This window comes from Podarcis muralis, chromosome 4 (assembly GCF_964188315.1).
Source record: "Podarcis muralis chromosome 4, rPodMur119.hap1.1, whole genome shotgun sequence".
NCBI lineage: Eukaryota > Metazoa > Chordata > Lepidosauria > Squamata > Lacertidae > Podarcis > Podarcis muralis.
Window position 1 is genome coordinate 33,705,480 of NC_135658.1, and position 23,952 is coordinate 33,729,431.

The following is a 23,952-nucleotide window of genomic DNA, read 5'->3' on the forward strand; positions in this document are numbered from 1 at the left end:
GACAAGAAATAAATTTCCCCTTTTTATACCCTTCTTTATAAAAGCCCAAACATTTGGATTTTAAAAGACTGAAATGATTTCCATACATCCAGCATCAAATGTGGCTGCAGACTAGCTCGGGGGGCCCTTCCCAATGACCCAATGGTTCTCTTTTCACCCTCATAACGTATATGCTATGTATATGTATACTACATGCATGGAGATATAGAGGTGGGTTGCTGCAGCACTGGGTTAGCTGGTCCCCCACTAAATGTGTATCCTCAAGGAGGAGCTGCCTCTTCTCTGCAGAGATCAGGGTAGAGCAGGCCCCAGGTGCAAGATCCAAGATGCAAGGGTGAATGAAGTGATGGTTGGGATGACTTCAGATACCCTTTTGTAGGTATCTGTATGGAAGAGAGAGAGACAAGGGATTGAGAGGAGGGTGGGATGGTATTGCCATTGCGGTGCATTGGCCTTTGTCAGCGGTAGCCGCCCTGTTGGAAATAATGAATCCCTTGTCCATCTGTGCCAACGCCAGGGGTGAAGGAAGAGAGAGGCGGTAGCAGCGGTCCGCCCCGGGTGCCACCAGTGAGGGGGGTGATAAAATGCTGGGTGGCACTCACTGCGGGGCCTGCAGCGTGCCCAAGTCACATGTCTCTCCTGGGAGTGACATGTCGTGTCACATGTCTCTCCCAAATGGTCCGCCCGCCACCTCCCCCTCATCTGTAGGGCGGCTGAGTGGGAGGAGGCAAACAGACTCCTTGGAGGCCCCACGGTGCCAGGAGGAGCCACAAGTCAAAGTGGTGAAGATAGCAGTGAGTTTGTATGCAAGGAGTTCATAAGCATCAGTTTATGTGTAACTCGAATTGGATTTAAGAGATGTTAAAGGCTCCAGAAACCTCCAATCCACCTGTTCTGCTCAAATACCCTTTTAAGGTAAAATCCTAAAATGTGACGCAGGTCACAGTCACACCATGCATTCAAAGCACATAGATCTACCCTCCGAGAATCCTGGGAACTGTACTTTATGATGGGTGATTGGAATTGTAGCTCTGTGATGGGTGATTACAGTTCCTAGGATTATTTGGAGAAAGCCATACGCTTTTAAGTGTATAGTGTGGATGCAACCACAAATGGTTAGAATGGTTCCCTTAGTATTGAGGAAACACTGTGATTTTTTTCCAATCCATTAGTCAAAAGCTGCAGAAAAGACCTCTGCCACCATTACCTTTTTCCTCCTAGAACTTTGGATGTCTCACATTAGCCGGGCCTTCTTAGGGTTCATAGAACAATACTAAATATTGGAGCCAAGTGGAACTTACACTGCCTTCAATTGAGCTGTTCCAAACTCTCTTCGAGAGCAGAACTACTGCTGGCTCAGCTGGTGTAAGCCTGGCAGTGGAAAAACAGATCTTTGAAATAGAGCTTGACATATACTGCTCTTCATAACAGCATGAGTCCTGCCAAGTTGGCAGGTTATGTGGCTGAGCTGAATAGAAGTTAGGATTCAGGACAAGTCCCTCTGCCTGGTCCCATCCCACTACTTCCCCAGAATGCCCATTTTTCAGGGCTTACAGCCATGTAAAATTTGTCCATCTTTGCTCAGCTGACTAAATCCTGGCTGAGCTTGGATGTGAGAGTTATGCTGGCCTATCTTTGGTTGAACCAGGATTCAACCTTGCCTGGCTGTGCTAGGAATTGGTTGTCTGAGCCTGAATTTCTGGATCCTAACTTGCACATACCAGTAGATCTTGGGTTTGGATTGCTCCCTTAGATATCCATTTTGCAGGGCATTGTGGAGAAAGTAATAACCCTCAGCTGTTTATGTTTTGATTACTTCCACAGCTCCACTGGCTTGCTAATGATCTGTGGCATGCAGGATGGAGCAGTACGGATCTACGCTCTCCACGAGAAATGGCTCTCAAAAGACAATATAGCTGGATATTGGTCATACAGCATGCATGATAATAACTATGGGCAAATTCAAGGCATCTGTCCAAGTTTTGATGATCGGTTTCTTGTGACCTGTGGAGCTGATGGCAATATCTTTACTTATAACATCCTTTCAGCTGAGGAGGTTAAGAAAGTGCTAAAGGCTAAGGTGCCCTCTCCAAGGGTAAGTGACAGCCAGGAAGATAGGCCTTACTTCATATTTTAAGTGCACAATTATTGGGAAACTTCCAGCTGTTTCTCCTTGATAAACATTTTTTTTCAGTCTCCTTAGGGTTGGGCAGCGGGGAGGTTGATTACTAGAAAGACACCATTGTGTCTTTTATGTCCTGTATGAATTATAGTACTGTGCTTGTGAGGAGCTGCATGCATTTCCAACCTAACTTCAGGAACAGCCATGCCAACTGTTGACAGTGCCATCAATTGTTTGATTACATTCTTCCACAGAGAGGCCTTGAAAGAGAGAGACCACCAGAAGATATTGAGGATCCTACTGCCTACAGGTAAAGCTGCCGAAAGATAGACTTTGTTTCTGAATCCCTCATGAGGAACGGGTTTCACTAATGGCCTCTTTGAAATGGCAGTGCACCCTCATCCGGTGTGGGATATTGACAAGTCATGTTGCTAAAGCTATCTCCTCAAATATCTCTCTAACTTCTGGATTGGTGCCTGGGATGCCAGTATGAATTAAGAGGTCAGATCTAGATGACTTCTAGATAAGCACTCTCTACTCTGTTGAAACAGTTCTTTAATGCATAAAGGTTTCAAACCCACCCAGCCCACCTCCAAAGCCACTGTTGGCTTTGTCAGGATAATTGTGGTGCAGCTTCTGTCAGTTTTTTAATCATTCATTTGGTTCCGTCTAATAGTTCAGTTCTATACAAATGTATTTGTTTATACAACACTGTCTCAAAGAGCTTATTATCAAAATATAGCAAAACTGAATATTTTGGAGATTGAATCGTAGAATTGTAGAGTTGGATGGGACCCCAAGCTGTATAATTTTTGCTGTAAAAAACCTTTATTACATAATGAAATGTTATGCTTTTCTGTAGGCCCACTTCCAGAGTTTAGGTTTAAACTGCTCCATCTTCTTTCTTTATTTTCTCACATTTGTAGTATTGAAAATGCCAAGCAAAAAAAGGAACACGATTACATAATGAGGATAGCAGAACAAAAGAAATCTATTAAGAGACAAGAACTAAGCACTCTAAGGGAGGAGTTTCAGAATTTGCTCCAAATGAACCGTCAGCTGCCATCTCACATGCAACTTCACAGAGCAGTATGTATGGTTTTTCTTTCTTTAGAGGTACAAATTAATGCCTTAGTGTGGCTTGTATTTTTGTAATGGGTCAATGTTTATTTTGTTTTATTAGGATTTTTATGCTAAGGGCTCAGGTCAGTTTGCAATTTAAATAAAACAACCAGCCAAAAGTGAGTCCACTGCTTCCGTGTTCACTCCCAATAGTTGAAACAACGAAGCCTGCTATTTTCTTAAAAAGAAAAATGCCTGTTTTGCTCTTTACAGTTGTGCTTTTCATGCATTTCTTAGTTTAGCCTTGATAGTTTTCAGATTCCCAGTGTGTTTGAATTGCTTTGTCCTATAAAGGTGGTTCCAACCTTTTTTCCATGGTTAAAGTATTTAGCCCAGTACTTCCAAAGGAACAGCTTGTTGGAACACCACATACCAGTAAATTAGGAGGGTATTCATGTCATTTTACCATGCATGTAAAGTGTAAAGCAGATTAAGAACTACAAGATTTAGCTTTGGTTCCATGTATATGTAGAGATTGGGACGTGGGTGGTGCTGTGGGTAAAAGCCTCAGCGCCTAGGGCTTGCCGATCGAAAGGTTGCGGTTTGAATCCCCGCGGCGGGGTGCGCTACCGTTGCTCGGTCCCAGCGCCTGCCAACCTAGCAGTTCGAAAGCACCCCCGGGTGCAAGTAGATAAATAGGGACCGCTTACTGGCGGGAAGGTAAACGGCGTTTCCGTGTGCTGTGCTGGCTCGCCAGATGCAGCTTTGTCACGCTGGCCACATGACCCGGAAGTGTCTCCGGACAGCGCTGGCCCTCGGCCTCTTGAGTGTGATGGGCGCACAACCCTAGAGTCTGTCAAGACTGGCCCGTACGGGCAGGGGTACCTTTACCCTTTACCTTATATGTAGAGATTGACTAATACATTCAGGTGATTGCTTTGAACAGTGAATCTTACAAGTGGACATCGTTGGGAACAGTTTGGAAGTAGAGAAATGAATTACCGTATTTTTCGCTCTATAAGACACACTTTCCCCCTCCTAAAAAGTAAGGGGAAATGTGTGTGCATCTTACGGAGTGAATGCAGGCTGCGCAGCTATCGCTGAAGCCAGAGGAACGAGAGGGATCGGTGTGCACTGATCCCTCCTGCTCTCCTGGCTTCAGGGATAGCCGCGCAAAGCCACTTGAGCGCAGCTGGAGCGCTCCTGCCTCTTTGCTCAAGAGGCTTTGCGTTGCTTTCTTGTTTCTTGTGCTCCTCCTCTAAAAACTAGGTGCGTCTTATGGTCTGGTGCGTCTTATAGAGCGAAAAATACAGTAGCTGTGGTGCGACTATGACTGCTTTAAAATATTGTTAAAGTTGCTGACTGGTTGTTTCTAAATTAGGCAAATTGCTGATGTCAGTTAGGATTTCACCAGTATTTTTATTTCTTCATTCATTTTATTTAGAATACGTTTATCTCACTCTATAGCTCCAAAAGGCTCTAAAAACCAGCTTGCAAAAAGATCAAAATAACATCACAATCTATGTAGCACAGGAGCAGAAATTACATCTTGCCCTTGGTAGAACTATTCAGAAGAAGAGGTGCATTCTGGTGATGGCGAAAGAGGGGGTGGGCAACATGGTCATGGAGCAGCAGAGTCCTTTTTTGCCTCAGGTGATGAAACGGGGTGGGCCACCCCTTGTTTGTAAACAGATGATTCTGGATGCGTTTGGACTTCAGCTCCCATTATCCCATGCCATTGGCCATTCTCGATGGGGCTGACGAGAACTGGAGTCCAACAACATCTGGAGGGCCACAGTTTCCCCATCTCTGCCTTGGACCATCATGATCCATCACATCCCAGCATCCGGGAGCCCTGCTGAGAAGCAGAATAGACATCCAGCAAACAAACCGTCACTGTAACCACCATCAAATGAAATGCTCCTTTTTCAATACGCAGCAATTTGAGTTGGACCGCAGAATCCGTGCGGAGATGGACAGAAAGACCGCGCATAAGATCCGGCTCGTCCTAAAGGAATTGGCCTGGGAACAGGAGAAACATCGCATTGGGCTGCAGAAAGTAGAGAATCGGCAAGTGCCATTTCCCCTTGTCCTCAAATTTTGGGAGAGATTCTTCATTTGCTAAGATGTTATATTTAAGCAAAGTTTTTGTTTTATTCTTAAAAAGCTGGAAACTTTTCCTTGAAAACTGAAGTCTTTCTGGTATTACTCATTTTGCTTGAGAACATAAGAGAAGAACGGGGTAGGATTAGACCAGATGCCTCTTTCCCAGTGTTCTGTTCTCACAGCAGCCAAACAGATGCCCATGGGAGGCAGACCAGCAGGACCTGGGGACTCTCCTGCTCCTGTTCCCCAGCAGCTGGTATTCAGAGGTATACCGACCTTCATCCTAAAGAATAATAATAAGAATAAGAATTTATTTATACCCTGCTCATCTGGCTGGGTTTCCCCAGCCACTCTGGGCGGCTTCCAACAAAACACTAAAATACAATAACCCATTAAACATTAAAAGCTTCCCTAAACAGGGCTGCCTTCAGATGTCTTCTAAAAGTTTGGTAGTTATTTTTCTCTTTGACATCTGGTGGGAGGGCATTCCACAGGGCGGGTGCCACTACTGAGAAGGCCCTCTACCTGGTTCCCTGTAACTTGGCTTCTCGCAGCGAGGGAACCGCCAGAAGGCCCTCGGTGCTGGACCTCAGAGGCAATATATAGCCATCAAGACAGGTAGCCATTGGTAGCTTTATTCTCCATGAATTTGCCTAATCCCCTTTTAAAGACACCCAGTTTGTGCCTTTGCTACAACTTGTGGTAGCAAATTCCATTGTTTAGCTATGTTCTCTGTGAAGAAGTGCTTCCTTTTGTCTGTCCCGAATCTCCCACCATTCTGTTGGATGACCCTCACTCGGTTTTAGTGTTATGGAAGAGAAAGAAAAACTTCTCTCTGTCAACTTTCTTCACACCAGGCATAATTTTACGTGCCTCTATCAAAGGCTTCCTCAACCTCGGCCCTCCAGATGTTTTTGGCCTACAACTCCCATGATCCCTAGCTAGCAGGACCAGTGGTCAGGGATGATGGGAATTGTAGTCTCAAAACATCTGGAGGACTGAGGTTGAGGAAGCCTGCTCTATCATGTCTTCCCTTAGTTTCCTTTTTTTTCTAAACTAAGCGTCGCAACCATTTCTCATAGGACAGGTGCTGCATCCCCTTCATCATTTTGGTTGCCCTTTTTCTGACCCTCTTCCAGCTGTGCAACATCAAGAACTGTACATGGTGTTCCTAGTGCAAGGACACCCATAGATTTGTATGAAGGTAGATAGGTACCACTCCGGTGGGAAGGTAAACGGCGTTTCCCTGCGCTGCTATGGTTTCAGTGTTCTGTTGCGCCAGAAGCAGCTTAGTCATGCTGGCCACATGACCCGGAAAAACTGTCTGCAGACAAACACCGGCTCCCTTAGTCTGTAAAGTGAGATGAGCGCCACAACCCCAGAGTCGCCTGCGACTGTACTTAACTCTCAGGGATCCTTTATCTTTACCTTTATTATACAAATACCTTTTGCTTTTTATTTTCAGCCCCTTTCCTAAAGTTCCTAAAATTCACAGCTGCTTCACACCAGGTTGATACACTTGTAAGCAAGTGTAAAGTGATGGTGCACATTGGGGCAAAAATCCCTAACTTCGCATATAAACACTAAAGGGAAGGGAGTTCTTTGGGTGGCACAGAGAAAGAGAGAACTACACAATGCTGCAAACTCCATCTAATTTTAGCTTTAGCCCTTCCCAGCGGCTGCCATGTAGTCTTTGACTGATTAACCTGGAGGGAATGCTGCTTTTGACAGAAAAATGGTTTCTAGACCCTGGCATAGAGGCTGTCGCTGCTTGGCTGATCCCTGCCGAGACAACTTTATGGAGCAGGAAATGTGGCATTTAAAAAATTAGATCTTTTCTTTGATTCCTCAGGTTTCGGGCCAGTTTGGAATATGACACCATTGTGGTCTGCGCCATGAGAAGCAACCACCGAATCTCCACGTACAGGCTGTTGTCGATCTCAGAAAAATTGTACAATGTCAGTAAACAAAGTCAAGCAGCGAAAAGAAGGCAGAGCAAGTACGACCATAAAGGAAAAGACACAGACCAGAGGACAGAGACCCAAAAGGATGCCAGTAAGGGTTTGAAAACATTGTGGCAGAACTATCACAACCATAAGATAATATATTTCCCCCAGCCTTCATCTTATATGACTTGTTATGGTTCTATACCAGAGGGTTTGTCAGATGGTATCCTCGCGCTATATTTCAAAAAGCAATTCCCTAGCGCTGCTCAAAAACAGAGTTTCCCACATTGCATTGAATGTCAACAGTTTCCTCCACAAGCACAATACTTTCTTTTTCTTCTTGGTGAAATACTGTGATTTTTTAAAAAATATAGTGGAGTAGCACGTGCCTAAGCAAGTAGATCACTGGTTCTTCAGAAATATACTGGGTTTGCAGTTTATCAGAGCAGATGGTAGAGCTGCCTTTGGCTTGTCAGCTTTTAGCACTCTGATGTATAAGAAAGTGCTGTCCGGTCAAAATTGTACTGTATGTGTTTATTGAGGGCAGACTCCATGCCAATATGTGACTCTTTGTCAGCTGTGCGATCGTACCCATATTTTTTATTTAGTTTTTCTATATAGTGCTAACACATGTGGAACACTGTCATGGGATTGTATATCACAGGCTGGTAGATAATTATTATTATTAACAGGGCCTAGGAAACCTTGTTTTTATTTTTTAAGGGAAATGGCTTTTAAGTGGTCTGGAATGGCTAATGGATAGTTCCTCCATGGGAACTAGGAAATTGTTGGAGTGTTTGAATTCTGTCAGAGTTTAGAAAGTGACACACACACACCAGCTAAGATGAGGGTGCTAATGTATGTATGTTTGTCTGTGTATAGAAAAAGAAGGGCAGAGAGAAGCACAAAGTTAGCAGAAGGCTAAAAGAATATTCAGATAAAGGTTGCCTCTCTCTGGCGATGTGATGTGGGCTAGCTGATCTGCTATTTGATATGCCCAATGGCTTTGCTGCTTGCCTCCATTTAGGTGCTTTTTGTCTATTTGTTAATAAACCAAATCTATGTTGTGAGCCTCCAGTGCTCTCTCCTTCAAAGGAAGCCAGCTTATAAAGTGTTGCCCCTGGAACTCTCACCCACCAGAAAAGTGGAGAACTTGTTCCTTGTCTTGGTTGAAGGCAACCAGTAAAGGTGGTGGTGTTTTTATATAGAAGGCTTCTCTTAACATTTAAAGTAATGCTGAAATAATGTTTTAGGCATTATTTATTAGATTTATATATCGCTTTTCATCAAAAGATCTCAGGGTGGTTCACAAGATAAAATCTGGGACAAAGTCCCTCCTGTACACAGAAGCTTAAGTGGCTTTGCATTTTACAACATTGAGAGGCCATGGTGAGAATTCCTCAGATGCTAACACACTAGCCTCCGCAAAGAGCAGGAAATATCAGAAGATGTCATTTAAAACCTACTTTCATGAGGAAATCCCTTGGGGCCAGCTCCAGTTTGGTATTCAGCAAGCTGAATTTGGAAACTGTTCCCATGAAACAACATTTTTGTCAAAGTGGATGTAAATGCAGCAGTCTACTATGACAATCCTGTGAGGATGATAGGGACAGAAGCATGTTACTTTATTTTCCTTTGCATTTGTGCAGAGCCAAAATTTCCAACCCAGGCTTCTATTAGTGAAGAAGAAGTGGATTCAGAAAAGCTGCAAAAAAAGGCGCACCCGCACACGGTGGCAAGCCGCATTGTTGAAAATCGAATGGAAAAACTTAGAAAAATTATTGAAAAAGCAGACAGAGCCAAAGCTAAGATCCAACAAAGAAGGAATGAATGGGATGAACTGTGAGTCAGAGTAAAAAAAAAGAAAAGAAAATACTTTTTAAATGTTCATTGTTGATGGATGTTGTTGATAAACAAATAGTAATCATACCTGGCCCATATTACTTCAGAATGATGTGGTATAACAGTAGGATCATGTGGAGTGGTATATGGCCTCATACCTCCTCAAAGAGGAGACCCAAAGGAGTGACCTCATTGCTAGTGGTGAAGCCTGTCCTTATTATAAGGCAGGCTCTTGACCACACCCACAGCCCAGCTGTATCCACTCAGCCAGCAACCCCCCCCCCCTCCGGCAATCAGCTAGACAAACTTCTTACTTGCAGGCAGGTGGCAATTACCGTATTTTTCGCTCTATAGGACACACTTTTCCCCTTCCAAAAATGAAGGGGAAATGTGTGTGCGTCCTATGGAGCGAATGCAGGCTTTCGCTGAAGCCTGGAGAGCGAGAGGGGTCAGTGCGCACTGACCCCTCTCGCTCTCCAGGCTTCAGGAAGCTATCTGCAAGCCTTGGGAGCCGGGCGGGAGTTCCCGCCGGGCTCCCAAGGCTTGCAGATAGCAGCCTGCATTCCGAAGCCTGGGGCGCTCTGCGCAGCATGCCCCAGGCTTCGGACAGATATCCGCAAGCCTTGGGAGAGCAGACCTGGCAAGGGTCAGGCTGGTGCCAACCATCCCCTCTGGGCTTAGTCCTCTTCTAGGTCTGTTCTCCAGTAATGCCTCCATGTGAATTAGTAGGAAGGGGAGTTAGAGCATCTTACAGTCCAGCCAGATGCCTATGGAGAGCCCAGAAGCAGGAGCTCAGTACAACAGCACTCTTCCCTGTTGCCATTTGTGTTTCCTCCCTTCAGTATAAAAAGGTTTCAGTCTGTTTCCTGCTGCCTCCGCGTGAGATGAGAGCTGGGCAGTCACAGTGCCGCAGCTTCTTTGATGAATGAAACGCTATAAAGTGAGTGAGTTGATGCTGCCTGTTGGACTGATAGCTTTTATCTTCACCGACGCTTGTCAGATTCAAGAGCAAACCAAGCGACGACTATGAGGACCCCCAAGATGTAGAAAATATCAAAGAGGCCCAACAGAATATGGGGGACTTCAAATTGAAAACGGCTACTAACTACAAAATTCCTGAACACATGAGAATGAATGCTGACAAGAAAACTCATCAGTTGGCATCTTTAGAAGTGGCTGTAAGTAGATTCTGCTTCTCTCCCTCCCCCCCTCCTTTGGATTGTGTAATTCCCTCTGTGCGCTCCTAAGCATTTGCACTGGAAGGCAGAGAAACTTTTTCCCTTCATAATTTCATAAAATGTATATACCACTTGATTGTAAGAAAGAACTCAAAAGTAGTTTAAAAAACAAATAAAACCATAACATAATTAATTTTAAAAAGCTATTTAAATCATCCCATTCCTGATTTAATTTTCTGAGTGCTATTGCTTCTTTACTTCAAATTGTATCACCCATGCACAAGACAGAAGTATTAGCAGACTTGGGGCAAGCCTGAGTTCTGCAGAAGTGCAAAAAATATTTAGGGAAAAAGACTCCCCACTAAATGCTGCCTGATCATGGAGAGCATAGAAAATAGAAAACTGGATGAAGGGAGCCACAACTGGCAGGCCAAAGTCCAGGTGTGAAGTTGAGGCCTGGTTTGTTATGTAGTACTTACTTTTATTAATACTTCTAGGACTGAGCTAAAGGAGGCAGGTGAATGAGATAACAGGGCGCCCATATGAATGAATACAGGATTCCCTCCCCAGAAAAAAAAAATTCCTATATAATCCTGCCTCTGTACTATAAATAGTCATCTTTAATGCAATATCTGGAGTGGTAGCTGTATTAGTCTGCTACAGCAAAAAAACCCAACAGTCTTCCAGCACTTTATAGACTTAACAAATTTAATTATGGGATAAGCTTACATGGACTAGAGTCCACTTACTTATTCAGATCCTCTTTTGTAGCAATATATATACACATGGGGAAATAGGGAGGGGGGTGTAAGCGGTGAGATCAGATATAAATGGAATGCAAAATGTACAGATAGTGACAATTCAATTTTAGTTAGAATGTATATAAAATAAATATGGTGACATTATACAACAGCAGTTATAGATGATAAAATAATCACTCTGGCATACTGAGCAAATGAACATCTGTAGTTGGAAAGCAAACTTTTGTTTCTATTCAGATCCAAATGGCTTGAGTTGAGTGTTTTGATGAATTGCAATTCAGCAGTTTCACACTGGAGTCTCCTTTTGAAATTATTTTGCTTAGGTAGTGCTAAGAGCGGAAGCAGAGTGTCTTGGTGGACGGGTTCTCGAATATTGACGTAATGCGAGTTCCTTAATGCAAGCCTGTTCCAACCCTTCTCCTTTCAGATACACGATAAGAAGCTGGAAATGAACAAATGGATCGTGTCCCTCCGAGACCTCAAGGTGGCTATTATTGAAGAGATCCAGTGTGTGGTGCAAGAACTGAAAAAAATCCAATCATCCCTCCACCCATCCAAACATGTCCCTGTTCCTCCAATTCCCCAACTCCTTCCTGAAGAGACTCCAGAGAAACAGTTCCAGTATGACACTGAAATGCTCATGAAGTTCAAACATGACCTAGAAGAGCGGGCCAGGCTCAAGGAAATGGTGCCAGTAGCTCCTTCAGGAGAGGGTGGAGGTCTAGGGGGTTTCGGAGGAGGCTTTTATCGTGCCCCTTCAGTAAAGGACTTAGAAGCTGCCATGCGGTCAACAAGTTTGAAATCGATGAAAATAGCATCTGGAACTGCTGCGCAGGCAGTCAAATCTTTTGAGTTTGAGGCAGTGGAGCCTACAGACTTGGAACTGGAAATCGCAAAGAGGGCGGAGATTCGGAACATTTATATGCAAGAGGTTTTGGTCAAGAGGGTAAGAGAAAATATTTCAAAGCCGACTGGGCATACTCTGCTCCCAAGTGAAGTCTTTTAAATTTGTTCCTTCGTGGATCCCTTTTCCTATTGGTCTCAAGTTAATTTGCACAAACTAACTAAAAATAGCTTTTAAAATGGTACCAAAACTACATGCAATTAAATGTAGGTTTAAAAACACTACAGAATCAATGCCTTTTCACCAAGCTGGAAAAGCTTCTCAAAATAAAAATGTCCCAAATTTTTGCACACTTTGATACATCAGACAACTGGTCCACTTCTGCTAATGATAATATGAAAGCAAGGAGAATTTTGTATTTAGCCTTTATTTAGCGTATCATGATTGTAACATTCCTATCCAGTTTCTAAAGTAAAGTTGAACTATGTCAGCAATTGTGAAAAATTCTGTGGATTTTCATGTTCAAATCTCTGATTAATCCCACATCAGTGAACTGTGTGATCCTGGGAGAATTTATACTATTGACCCAGCCACCAGTCAGAATGCATGCTTCAGAAGTAGGCGAAAAACTGTATACCTAGGTTGAATACTTGCCTTTTTTTGGACAAATGTCAATTTGGAAGGAAATAGCTTCAGATTGTTGTCATTTTAGAATGACAACAATATTGCAGGAAACTCTTAATTTAGTAATGAGACACAGTTAAAACTGTTCATTTAATACAGTAGTATTGTTGACACGATCCTTCTACTCCTTTTTTGAGTGCTACTTCTGACTTAACACTCTCTCCAGGTTCATGAGCTCATGATTACCTTTGATGCTGAGCTTCGCCTTCTTCGTCACCAAAAACTGAAACTGGACATAATGATGAAAACTGCAGACCTACGCCACATCACTTGGTTTCAAGAGCTGCTTCTCCTGAAGAACTTTGAGAAACATGAGAACATTCTCCAGGAACGTGTCAACAGCCTTTCCAGTGAGGAGGAGGAAATGCAAGTATGCATGGCATATGAAAGGCTTTGTACAGTTTTGAAGTTCCTGATAAGAGACCCACCTCCGCTGGTTTTAGAGGGCCATTCTAGATGTGATAGGGACAGCCCTCATCAGTGGAGGCTTCTGCTCCCCCAAAAGTGCACAGGTGGAAGGAGTTGTAGGCAGGATAGCTTAGTTGGTAGAGCATAAGACTCTTAATCTCAGGATCATGGGTTCAAGCCCACATTGGGTGAAAGATTCCTGCACTGCAGGGGGTTTAGACTAGATGTCCTTTGTGGTCCCTTCCAACTCTACAATTCTATGATTTCCCCAGATGGCTGCCCTATAGGGAGCTGGCCGAGGAGCCTCTTCCAACAGGGAAGAAAAGTGCTTCTGTCCTCTCTTACAGATAAGTCCTCCTTGCATCCCAGTAGCTAAGCAGACTGTAATAGTTGTGTCCAGTGCTGCTCACGTGGAGTTTAAATGCTATTTTTCTTTTTTTGAAGCACAAATTAAATAGCTATCTTGCGCAAATTGAGGAAAAGAAAGCAGAGATTGCAAAGCTCCAGGAACGAGAGAAGATCCTTTATGCCACTTTCCAAGCGTCTTTGGGGGAAAACAACAAATTTGCTAATTTCCTCACTAAAGTCCTAAAGAAGAGGATCAAGCGTGTTAAGAAGAAAGAAGTGGAAGGCGAAGGAGGTTGGAAATACTGTTTCATGTCGATGTTGCCCCATATACCTTTTGACCAAATTCTAAATTGCTGTGGAGGCAGAACTAAACTATGCGTGTCCCACCTTGTGACCTCTGCTCAGTGTATTCACCCCATAATCTCAGCCTTAGCCTCAATCTAGTCCTCTCTAACAGAAGCCTATGAGTTGGCTTGGCTTTGTCGGTTCTGCAAATTGCTTTGTGCTGCCTGATCAGTGATTATCAGCGGGTATTGGACACTTCCTTCTGCCATTTTAATGGCTGCATTGTGTTCTCTGAATATTACCTTGGTGACCCCCGTGATGAAGGAGCTTGCTCTCTGGGCTGTGTTACTTCAACAGGAGTTGCCTGTGTGACAATGGCGCTTTCTTATTCCAGATGAAGATGAGGAGAGTGAGGAAGAGAGCGATGAAGAGTCTAGTTTGGAGAGTGATGAGGAAGAGTCGGGATCTGAGGATGAAGTCTTTGATGACTCTGTTTGTCCAAAAAGTAAGTCGTGTTCACCTCCTCCTGCTAAAACCAAGTTTCATTTAATCTTTGGAGATGGCTGTGTATCAGCCTTTGAAAAGAGATTATTTGCTTGAGATTTAAGGAGATGCTGCGACTGTCTGGGCCATCTCCTTCTATCTGCTTTGCTTGTATGTAAACTTTAGAATATCAAGAACAGGCCACATTCCAGAAGCTCAGCCTCCTTCATATTTATGATATATATAGTAGCTCTGGATTTTTAGGGTGGCTTTGCTAATATAGTAGCTGGTATGTTAGCAATATGAAGGAGTTAACACTAGGCAAATGCCAATTTATGTATGATATGAAGCCTTGATGTCTTTTCCCGAGAGGACAGGGAAGCCCCAGGGAAGAATTTCACACGCTTACTGAATTTTAATTTTCTAAGTGTTACTTATCTGTATAGGAATCCCTAGTGGCTCAAACTTTCGTCTAAGCCCTTTGCTGCCATCTAATGGTATGAAGCAATAATGTCCCGTTACCAGACTTTGATTTCTCAAAAATAGGTTTGTAAATCTTCACAAAAACTGCAAGTGACCTATTTTTGTTTATGCAGATTTAGGTAATTCATTATCACAAGTCCCCTATAAACAGGCCTGTTACACTGGGGCTGATGCATTCCTATTTGTCAAGAGTTGTGTTTTGTTTATCAGTTTCTGAATCAACATATTTACACATAGATATTGCTGAGCAACCTGTCTCCATGAACCTTGGAGGAGAACTTGCACTCAGAAAGCCCACCTTCTGACATTACACTGCTAATCAAATCAGCTGTTGTCAGGGAGAATTACCCTGCTCTGGTGAACTGGCACAACTGCTGATGTGTGCATCTCTCTGTGTGTGCTCTGCTTCCATTCCTGGAAAATACAGGTGGAATTGGGAATTCCCCAAGTCTATAACCCTGGAGAGCTTTTGCCAGTCAGAGCTGGTCATACTGAGCTAGGTGGACCAATGCTCTGTCTTTGTATAAGGCAGATTCTTATGTTTCCTGGGGTGGTGGTGGTTGTCCGTGCTGTACATGGGGTGTGCGTAGAATCACAGAATTGTAGAGTTGGAGGGGAGCATGAGGTCATCCACTCCAACCCCTTGCAATGCAGGAATCATTTGCCCAACCTGGAGCTTCAAACCCAAAGCGTACAAAAAATAGTCAAAGCAGTTGCTTAATCCGGACTCTTCCTCTTCTCAGATTGTGACGAGGCACTCTTTGAAAACACACTCCAGCTCCGAGAGAAGCGGCTGGACATTGAGGAGGCCTTGGTGGAGGAAAAGAAAACTGTTGAAAATGTCAGAAAAGACTATGATTTCTTGGCCAAGAAGGTACAGTGACTTCTTTCCAGTTCAACCCAATAGGAATTCTGCCATTTCTAGGTGCCTGGTTTTGCTGAGGGATGTGGCCGCAGTGGGTAACCCGTCACATGAGTCCTTTTCCAAGGGCAGAACTGCAACACTTTCTGATTCAGCCCATGGTTCTCTATCCCAAAAGGATCATGTGAAGCAACTCTTGATGAAACCATGGACGGATTGGACCCTGCAACTCTCATTCATCACACTTTCATTCTGATTTAGGACTTCATGGCAAGGTCTTGCTGCTTGAATTTGGATTTTTTATTTTTTTTATTTTTTTTAAGGTGAAAGTAGTAGCAGCCAGCCTAGATGCAGCAGACTGGGAACTGGAGGCCTATCAGCGGGAGAAACAGCAGAGACTGAATGAGCTCTATGTAGTTGTGCCTCTAAAACTTCACCAGGTAACAAATCAATCGCGGCTCCTGTTTCCGACTTTGACTTCTTGATAACCAAAATATTCTGCAATGAGTTGCAGTAGGCATTGAATTGTTTTCTATGGTCGGCAGGGAAGACCAGCAGGAAAGACTAAAAAGCAAGCCCAGAGTCTAGCTCAGGGATAGCCAACGTGGTCACCTCCAGATGCTGGACTACAACTCCCATCAGCCTCAACCAGTATAAGCCAAGGGTCTTCAGGGAAATGTAATCCAGCAGCATCTGGAAGGCACCACATTGGCTACTCCTGGTCTGTATAAAGCGTGTCTCACTCTACCCTTCTCTTTGTCTCATTGACTAGGCTCTCTCCTCAGTGTCCATCATTGCTATGGCTTCATTCATTGGATAAACACTGAAAGGTGGAAGCTGGTTTGTTGTTGTTGTTTAGTCGTTTAGTCATGTCCGACTCTTCATGACCCCATGGACCAGAGCACGCCAGGCACTCCTGTCTTCCACTGCCTCCTGCAGTTTGGTCAAACTCATTCTGGTAGCTTCGAGAACACTGTCCAACCACCTCGTCCTCTTCTCCTTGTGCCCTCAATCATTTTCAACATCAGGGCCTTTTCCAGGGAGTCTTCTCTTCTCATGAGGTGGCCAAAGTATTGGAGCCTTGGCTTCAGGATCTGTCCTTCCAGTGAGCACTCAGGGCTGATTTCCTTAAGAATGGATAGGTTTGATCTTCTTGCAGTCCATGGGACTCTCAAGAGTCTCCTCCAGCACCACAGTTCAAAAGCATCAATTCTTTGGCAATCAGCCTTCTTTATGGTCCAGCTCTCACTTCCATACATCACTACTGGTTAGTTTATCACAAAACAATTAGAATGGTGCCTGTGCATCTTGTCTCGTGTGTCAGGCTCCACAAAGGCCAGAAACTTACCCTTTCTTTTAAAAGGAAACCTGGGACTCTGGGGATTACGTTTTATCCAGTGAGGAGTTGCTGTCTGCCTATTGCTCCCCCTGCCACCATGGGCCCCTATTGCTCATAAGTAGCCTTGGAGGGTTACAGCTCATGGGCAAAGAGTGCCATGTGTACTTCTGAGGAATTTCATAGATGCAACAATGCCACACACTCTGCTCCAGAGACGTTTATAAGTCTGTGGTTATTTCTGGCAGGTGGAATATATCTCAAATGGAGAAATCCCTCCTGACCTCTCGCAGTCGTTGGTGTTTACCAACCAGTCTTTGGTGAACTTGCAGCAGAGGATCATGGTCCTGCAGGAGGAGAAACTAGAGCAGAGAGAACTCTATAAGAAGGCCCGGCAGCAGCACAAACAGCTCATTCGAGACAGGAGGGACATGATGCTTAAGATTGACCGTGAGTGTATGCTGGGTTTCCAGTTTCTTTTTATATGGTGTGTGAAGGCTTTTCCTCTCTGCATATCACACATGACTGACAATTATTGCTTGGAAGGTATACTCTAAGTGCCTTAGCTTCTTTCTACAAATGAAAGGACTGGCACAAAGCCTCAGTTTCAGAAGAAATGTGTATCTATTCCTACTTCTGAAAATGAGAGCTGAATGTTGCACAGAGACATTTGCTGTGTATCCATATTATACATGGTGAAATAGTAGCATTCTAATGTAAAACACATGTGCAATATGAATGCGTGCTACTGAGAACTCCCAGTTGACCATGCCTCCCCGTGGTGTGTGCCCATGTGAGAAAATATTTATTTTCCCCAACTTAATGTGTGAAGCAACCTAAAGGATTGCTGTGAACCTGAAATGAATCTAGGGAAGTAAAACACTTGAGAACCTTGTGGACCTCACCCTCTGTACTGTTCAACTTGCTTTGTTTCTTCCTTTATTTAAAACATTTCTAGCCTACTTTTCATTTTTTTAAAAAATGGCCTTCCAAGGCATCTTACAAATCAAGGTGGTTTTTTTTTCTTTTTGCAAAAATAAAAAAATAGTACAGCAGGTAGGATGAGCAGCTTAAAACAGAAAAATGACAGTACAGTGGTACTTAATTCATTCTGGAGGTCCGTACTTAACCTGAAACTGTTCTTAACCTGAAGCACCACTTTAGCTAATGGGGCCTCCTGCTGCCGCCGCGCTGCTAGAGCATGATTTCTGTTCTCATCCTGAAGCAAAGTTCTTAACCCAAGGTACTATTTCTGGGTTAGCGGAGTCTGTAACCTGAAGTGTATGTAACCTGATGTACCACTGTATTGCCATTTAAAATGGCCTGAGCTGATAAAAAAGTCTTTGCCCAGTGTCTTTAAAGCCAGAAAGTTTTGTGCCAGGTGATTTTCTCTGCAGAGAGCATTCTATAAGCTGGGCACCACACTTAATTTCTGGTGGGGTGTGGATACCTAAAGAAGGGCATCAGGCAGTTATATGCAAGAGAACATGACCCTTCCAAACAGTGCTTAGCTTGCTTGGCAGTGCATAGGAATAGACCCTTTCCTCAGTATGATTGTACATTATGCTGTGCCAACATTGGGACCATATGTCAGAGCCACTTCAGAGGCTATTGTCACCGCTGCTGTGCCAGTGATGGCTTATTGCTGCACAGGGTTGGGTATACAGACTTCTTGAGAGTGCAGCAGACGACCTGTGGATGGCTCTTGCGGCAAAGATCGCAACAGCTAACATTCTGGTAGGATTGAAGTATCTTATAAATCTGGTACAAAAAAGAATAACCACACCCACCTTTTCTGGTGGTATTCTGGAGATGGAAAGAAATTCTCCAAAGCCATGTCATCCATCATTTTGTTGCAATGCAAATTAATTTACCTGCACACTCCCACAGATTGTGCTACTGCGAGCTGCACTGTTTAGAATTGGATTTTTGAATATGCACAGTAGTATTCTCTGTGTGTAGGTATACATATCTTAAAAAAGGAAAATAGGGAGAACACAAAGGCCTTAAACTCATCTTGCAGGATTGGAAGAGAAATGCAATGAGCTGATGATGCTGAAATTTGGCCGATTAGTGAACTTGGAAGCCCTGCAGACTCTTTCAGTTAACACAAATCTGGAAGAACTCAAAATGAAGATGATGGAAAAAGAGCAAACTCATGCAGCAGAATTAAGAAAATGGGAGGTAAGACTTGTTCTAAATCACATTGTGATGCGGCCAGGTGGCCTGCAAGTGTGATCAGGGGGTAGGGCTGGATAATAGACATATAACATGAGGATTTCCTGTACGAAAATTGCCTTTTAGTCAGGAAAGAGCAAACGCTGGTTAGGAGGCAGGAGGCAATGTGGTAATTGCATCATCATTATTTAGAAGATACACTTGTCAAGCAAGGAGCAAGATATCCTGGACAAGTATCACACAAAGGAAGGGTATATTAGTTATCCAAATGCTCAGTCTGGAAAATCATGTATGCAGTGCTATGAAAATGTTTCCTGGCACGTCAGAACCATATAACTGCTATAATCTAATAAATCCATTATATATATATATATGCAAGGTATTACATCTCATACCCCCCCTTTTTTTACTATGTATTCCACCCATCCTAGAATTTAGGAGAACAAGAATGTGCAGTGAATTATTCTTGCTTGCTGTCCCAAAACTGTAGAACACCCTTACCCTGAAGTCTTATCAGATCATCCGTCAGAAGCTCAATTCAGGACACTCTTTCAAAAAATGGGATAGCTTTAAAGGGAGGGATCGTTTCTCTTATATTTTGGTACTGTGCCCTTTCTGTTAGGAAGCCTGTAGAATTTACTTCGGTGCGTCTGTGCAAAGACTGAGACAAAACTACCCTCTCCACACCAAACCACTTGCAATATATAATTTAGCCCACCATCTTTGGCCCCTGATAGGGGATCACAAGGGCCATAGGAAGCACTGGATCTCCTGCCCTGAAGTCGGAGAGAGCTATCCAATGTTTAATTCCCCTTTCTGCAGTCCTGGCCCCACCAGTGTCAGCTCCAAGATCAGTAGGGGTTATGTCAGGGGTGGATTGGCAGCATGCCCCGAAAAGACATGGCGAAGGCTGTGATGTGAGGTCCCCCCAAGATACCCTCATACAGAATATTGAACTAAGCCAGCTCAAGTGGATGTAGCTCAGTCCCAGTTATTTCACTCCCCTTGTTTCTGGTGAGTGGGGAGGTATTTTTTTTAAAGAACACCCAGAAAAATGAAGGACCTTTACTTCCAACCTGCTGGCAAGAGCCCAGCACAGTATTTTATTATGTATAAAAAGATTTTGGTCCTGCCTTCTGCTGCCTGTGCAACACTCAGGAGGGTAGCTGACAACAGTTTAAAATTGCAAGGTCTGTAACATGTTCATGGTGTTTGCAGAAACACATTTCCTTCTCTTTATCATATGCCAACAGGTTTTTTGTGGCATTGAATGAGGTTTGTTGGAACTAATCAGAAACCTGGTGAGTTGCTAACCCAGAACTCCTCTACTGCAGAGATTAAGAGAGACGGAGTTTATATGCAAAACTCCAAGCCCTCAAATCTAGGATTTGTAATTCGAGTGTAATCACAAGCACTTGCAAGGTTCCTTACTTATTGCTGTTATTTTCTATGCACAAGTAGAGTGTGGTAGCCCAACTAATGTCTGGAGGGCTAATAATTTATCCAGGGCAGTGAGATCCAGAGGACAGTGGGAGCCAGTTTTGCTAAGGCAATGCTTCTGTTAACTCAAAACTGCTAATGGGGATGATTTTTGTTTTCAGTTAGTAGGCAAAAAAACTGATGACAGCCAAGGTTAAACAGCTCTTCAAGCCATGTGTCCCTCTTCTCCCCATCCTCCCCCAGCTGTTCTTTGACCTGTTGGCTGCTACTACTCTGGCTCTATAGCTCCCAGACCATGGCATTCTCATAGTTCTGCTTTCATATTTTTATCACTCCAGCAAATCTTTGCTCTGTTGCAGGATAAAATTGTTGACCTGCGTCAAGAGTTGATGATGGTGACGCAAGAAAATACTGGCAAACTGAAGCAAATGAACACATTTTGTATGGAGAAGATGACACTTGAAACTAAGCTGGACGCACTACAGAATAACCTGGTATGTGCTGCTTTGATCACTTGTTCCTGACTAGCAAGCCAAATAAACTTTTTTCTCGGGCTGCTTTAGAGGTTATAACTGTAAACTGACCCTACTAGCTGCTGTCCTACCTAGGGAGGGTGTTGTTCGTGTTCAATAACCTGATCCACATTTTCTCTGTGGTTTATTCCTTGTATTGAATATGTGCCTGCATTTAAATCACATTGGGTGAGAGGAATGACACAAGCCAATCACCAGAGAAAGTAATTTGCCCAACATCCAGAAAGGAGTGAGCTCCTTGGTAGCATTACGGTCAAACGTGTTGTAAGTGTTCTGTACCTGGAGTCTATAAGTAATTGTTTCGTCTGTGATTGAGGGCAGTTTTTGGCTTCTGTTTCTTCAGGGAGCAGAATTCCAAGGGCCTCGCAAATCAGATATTGAGGAGAAGGAGAAGCTGATTGCATTGGTCCAGTTACAAGCCCAAGAAGCTGAGGTCCTGAAAGAAGAAATCACTCTCCTAAGCAGGAAGGATGGCCGCATCTTTCCACCATCTCAGCCTGGATATCCTCAAGGTGGGATGCTGGATTAAATCCTTTTCATGTCGTTCCCTTGTTCTCATTTTTTATGCATATCAGTCTTACTGCATGAGAATAATTAGCAAGCTAGCCCTTGAGATTTAAGTTTCATATAATGTGTCCTGGTCTTAAAGCGCTTCCCCTTTTGGCGGAAATTCTGGACCTTTTAATAGCATAGGCCAGGCAGAATGTTAAAACGTTTCCTTGCCTTCAGTGATTTGATACATTGATGGGAGGAAGTTGCAGCTCTTGAATTTGTCTTTCATATGGCTGTTAAAGGCACAAGAGGCACTATTAAGAAAACAGTAGCAACCCCATCTATCTCACATTTACTTAGTGTACACCATTGGCTTTGGGCACATGGGGACATGGTGTTGGTCAACCCAGGCAGCCTGGCCAAATGGTCAGGGTTGATGAAGGCCGACATCTGGAAGGCACAATTAACTATGCTGTCTTAAAGTCTTCAAATAGATGTTTTACTCCCGGATCCAAATATATGCAAGATCAGGCACAATGGATATACAGCCTTGTCCTCCTAATCGGGCAATTAGTATCTTGATGCAGATGTGTCTCCATATCTGTACTTTCAACCTGGAATTGTGTTGTTGATAAATACTTACGAGATTGACAATAAAATCTCAGTCAATATAGCAATTGTTCTGATGTCCTCATTCAGCCCTGGAGCTGTTCACCTAATACTTTGTACTGAACTCAGCATTGCTTCAAATGATGTGCTTGCTATCTGGAGAATTCTCAGCTTTTTATATATACTGGTATATATATTAAAAAACTAGCACTGATTTATTTACTTTTAAAAACATTTCTGTACCAGACTCTGACTTCAAAGGGAAGCTGTTACTTTAAAGAAACAAAAGGTCTCTGTCTGCTCCAGTAGATATTCATGATGCTTAATGAAATGGTTATAGGTAAAAACCATTTCCTAGATGACTCATTTTCCTATAGACTAGAAGCTGATCACATTAATACCCCTAAATTTGCACTGAAACCAGAAGCTTAAAATGTTTAATTTTGAGTGCTAAACTTTCTTCCTTAGTGTTATCCATTATCTTAATGAGGTGTGTGTTTGGTGAAAAATGAATGCTAAGGGGACTGTAACATGAGGAAAGAAGGCTTTACCTAAGTATAAGGAACCTAAATAAAAGTTCAGTCAAAGGGAAGAAACAGTCTTTATTTACTTGATGAAGCATGGCATTGGTTTCATTATATAGGCACACTATCACAGAATCTGTGCTTGTATATATTGCTTGTTAATGCAGATAAATATGGTACCTACTTTATATCTGTTTTCCTTTGGCATTCTGCAATGAGATTCCTCCTGCTGGGAGGCAAGTAAAGACCCTTTCCCATAATCTCACCATTTAGAGACACCTTCTTGCAGCTGGAGAATGCAGCTCTTGCCCTTGTGCTTATTCTGTCGCTGAGAGCAGGATGCTGCCCTTTCCAAGTCGTGATCTGATGGAAGCACATGCTGTTGCCTCAGTTTATCACCTCTTGCGCATGATGCCATTTCTTTCAGCGTAATTATAGAAGGCAGATACACATCTATTTACAAGTGCATAAATATATAAATAGAGATGTAATACAAAAATAAATAACCCTTTTTCTGTTTAGAATAGTCTTTGTAAGGCAATTAGTTCCCTAACTGGTGCCAGGAAGTGTCTCTAAGGGAACATGCAGTGGCAGGCTGTTCAGATGCTTCTCTGTGCTTCCGGCCAAGCAAGTGTCCACTGTGTTTGGGGGCCACACTTGTCGGTCATCTTGGCAGAAATCTGTCCTCTCTACGTCTTCAACTGGTACTAGACCAAGGCAGCAGGCAGAATCTGGGAAGACAAGGAAGGAGAATGAAAGTGCGTCCTTGGTCAGATACCACTATTCTTCAAAACACTTTGAAAGGAATTCACTATGAAAGTCCACCAAAAGAGCTTAAGTCCCTGCTCTGGAGATCTTCCAGAAGGGTTACTACAATTTGTCAGCTAGCAAGCTATGATTGTATTACTGAAAATATAAAAAAATGAAGTGACATATACTGAAATGCTAAGAGTTTCTAGTAAAAGTGATGCCAGTGGAAAATATCTGCAAATTCTGCCAATTATTGATAAATTCTCAAAAATCACCAATTAATGACAAGTTTCTACTCTGATTTATTCCATTTGCCAGCAAAAGGCATATTAGTAAATGCCAAGTAAGCCTTTGGTAATTGTTTTTGACATTTCAGACCTGAGCTACACTGTTATTTCATGCAGTCATTTCTGTGACACTAACACAAAAATGATTGTGTGAAAGAAGCCTGCATTAGTATAAAATACTTGACATTTTCCAAATCAAAATTCACTCTCTGACATTTACTGAAATTGATATAGATGCGTGCAGTTTTGGGTTGGAGGCACAGCAATGTCATTGGAAGGATGAATATGCTCCAGTTGGATCTATTGGATCTATCTTTCTAGGCCGTATATTTCAAATGCTTGAACATTAGTTTCTGTATATGCCACCATATATAACTTGCAAATAATGC

At 43.1% G+C, this 23,952-nt stretch overlaps 2 protein-coding genes across 6 annotated transcripts in view; one reads left to right on the forward strand and one right to left on the reverse strand.

Moving 5' to 3' along the window:
* Positions 1 to 22,066, forward strand: part of CFAP44 (cilia and flagella associated protein 44) — a 42,075-nt gene extending 20,009 nt beyond the window's left edge. The window contains exons 19-35 of one of the 2 annotated variants that reach the window (XM_028726567.2): positions 1,825 to 2,095; positions 2,377 to 2,432; positions 3,049 to 3,211; positions 5,124 to 5,254; positions 7,143 to 7,345; positions 8,886 to 9,078; positions 10,079 to 10,256; positions 11,445 to 11,963; positions 12,712 to 12,915; positions 13,398 to 13,593; positions 13,981 to 14,091; positions 15,296 to 15,426; positions 15,738 to 15,854; positions 16,999 to 17,200; positions 18,774 to 18,934; positions 20,728 to 20,862; positions 21,245 to 22,066. In XM_028726567.2, coding sequence (XP_028582400.2) covers positions 1,825 to 2,095; positions 2,377 to 2,432; positions 3,049 to 3,211; positions 5,124 to 5,254; positions 7,143 to 7,345; positions 8,886 to 9,078; positions 10,079 to 10,256; positions 11,445 to 11,963; positions 12,712 to 12,915; positions 13,398 to 13,593; positions 13,981 to 14,091; positions 15,296 to 15,426; positions 15,738 to 15,854; positions 16,999 to 17,200; positions 18,774 to 18,934; positions 20,728 to 20,862; positions 21,245 to 21,430 — 3,157 coding nt within the window. In that variant the 3' untranslated portion in view covers positions 21,431 to 22,066. Of the gene's footprint in view, positions 1 to 1,824; positions 2,096 to 2,376; positions 2,433 to 3,048; positions 3,212 to 5,123; positions 5,255 to 7,142; positions 7,346 to 8,885; positions 9,079 to 10,078; positions 10,257 to 11,444; positions 11,964 to 12,711; positions 12,916 to 13,397; positions 13,594 to 13,980; positions 14,092 to 15,295; positions 15,427 to 15,737; positions 15,855 to 16,998; positions 17,201 to 18,773; positions 18,935 to 20,727; positions 20,863 to 21,244 lie in introns of those variants that run through there. The other variant, XM_028726569.2, reaches the window with a different exon arrangement.
* A 518-nt stretch (positions 22,067 to 22,584) lies between these two features.
* The window catches only part of BOC (BOC cell adhesion associated, oncogene regulated), a 67,696-nt gene continuing 66,328 nt past the window's right edge, over positions 22,585 to 23,952 (reverse strand). For all 4 annotated transcript variants that reach the window (XM_028726574.2, XM_028726573.2, XM_028726572.2 and 1 more), the window contains exon 19: positions 22,585 to 23,257. In XM_028726574.2, the coding sequence (XP_028582407.2) occupies positions 23,076 to 23,257 (182 nt within the window). In that variant the 3' untranslated portion in view covers positions 22,585 to 23,075. The remainder of the gene's footprint in view (positions 23,258 to 23,952) is intronic.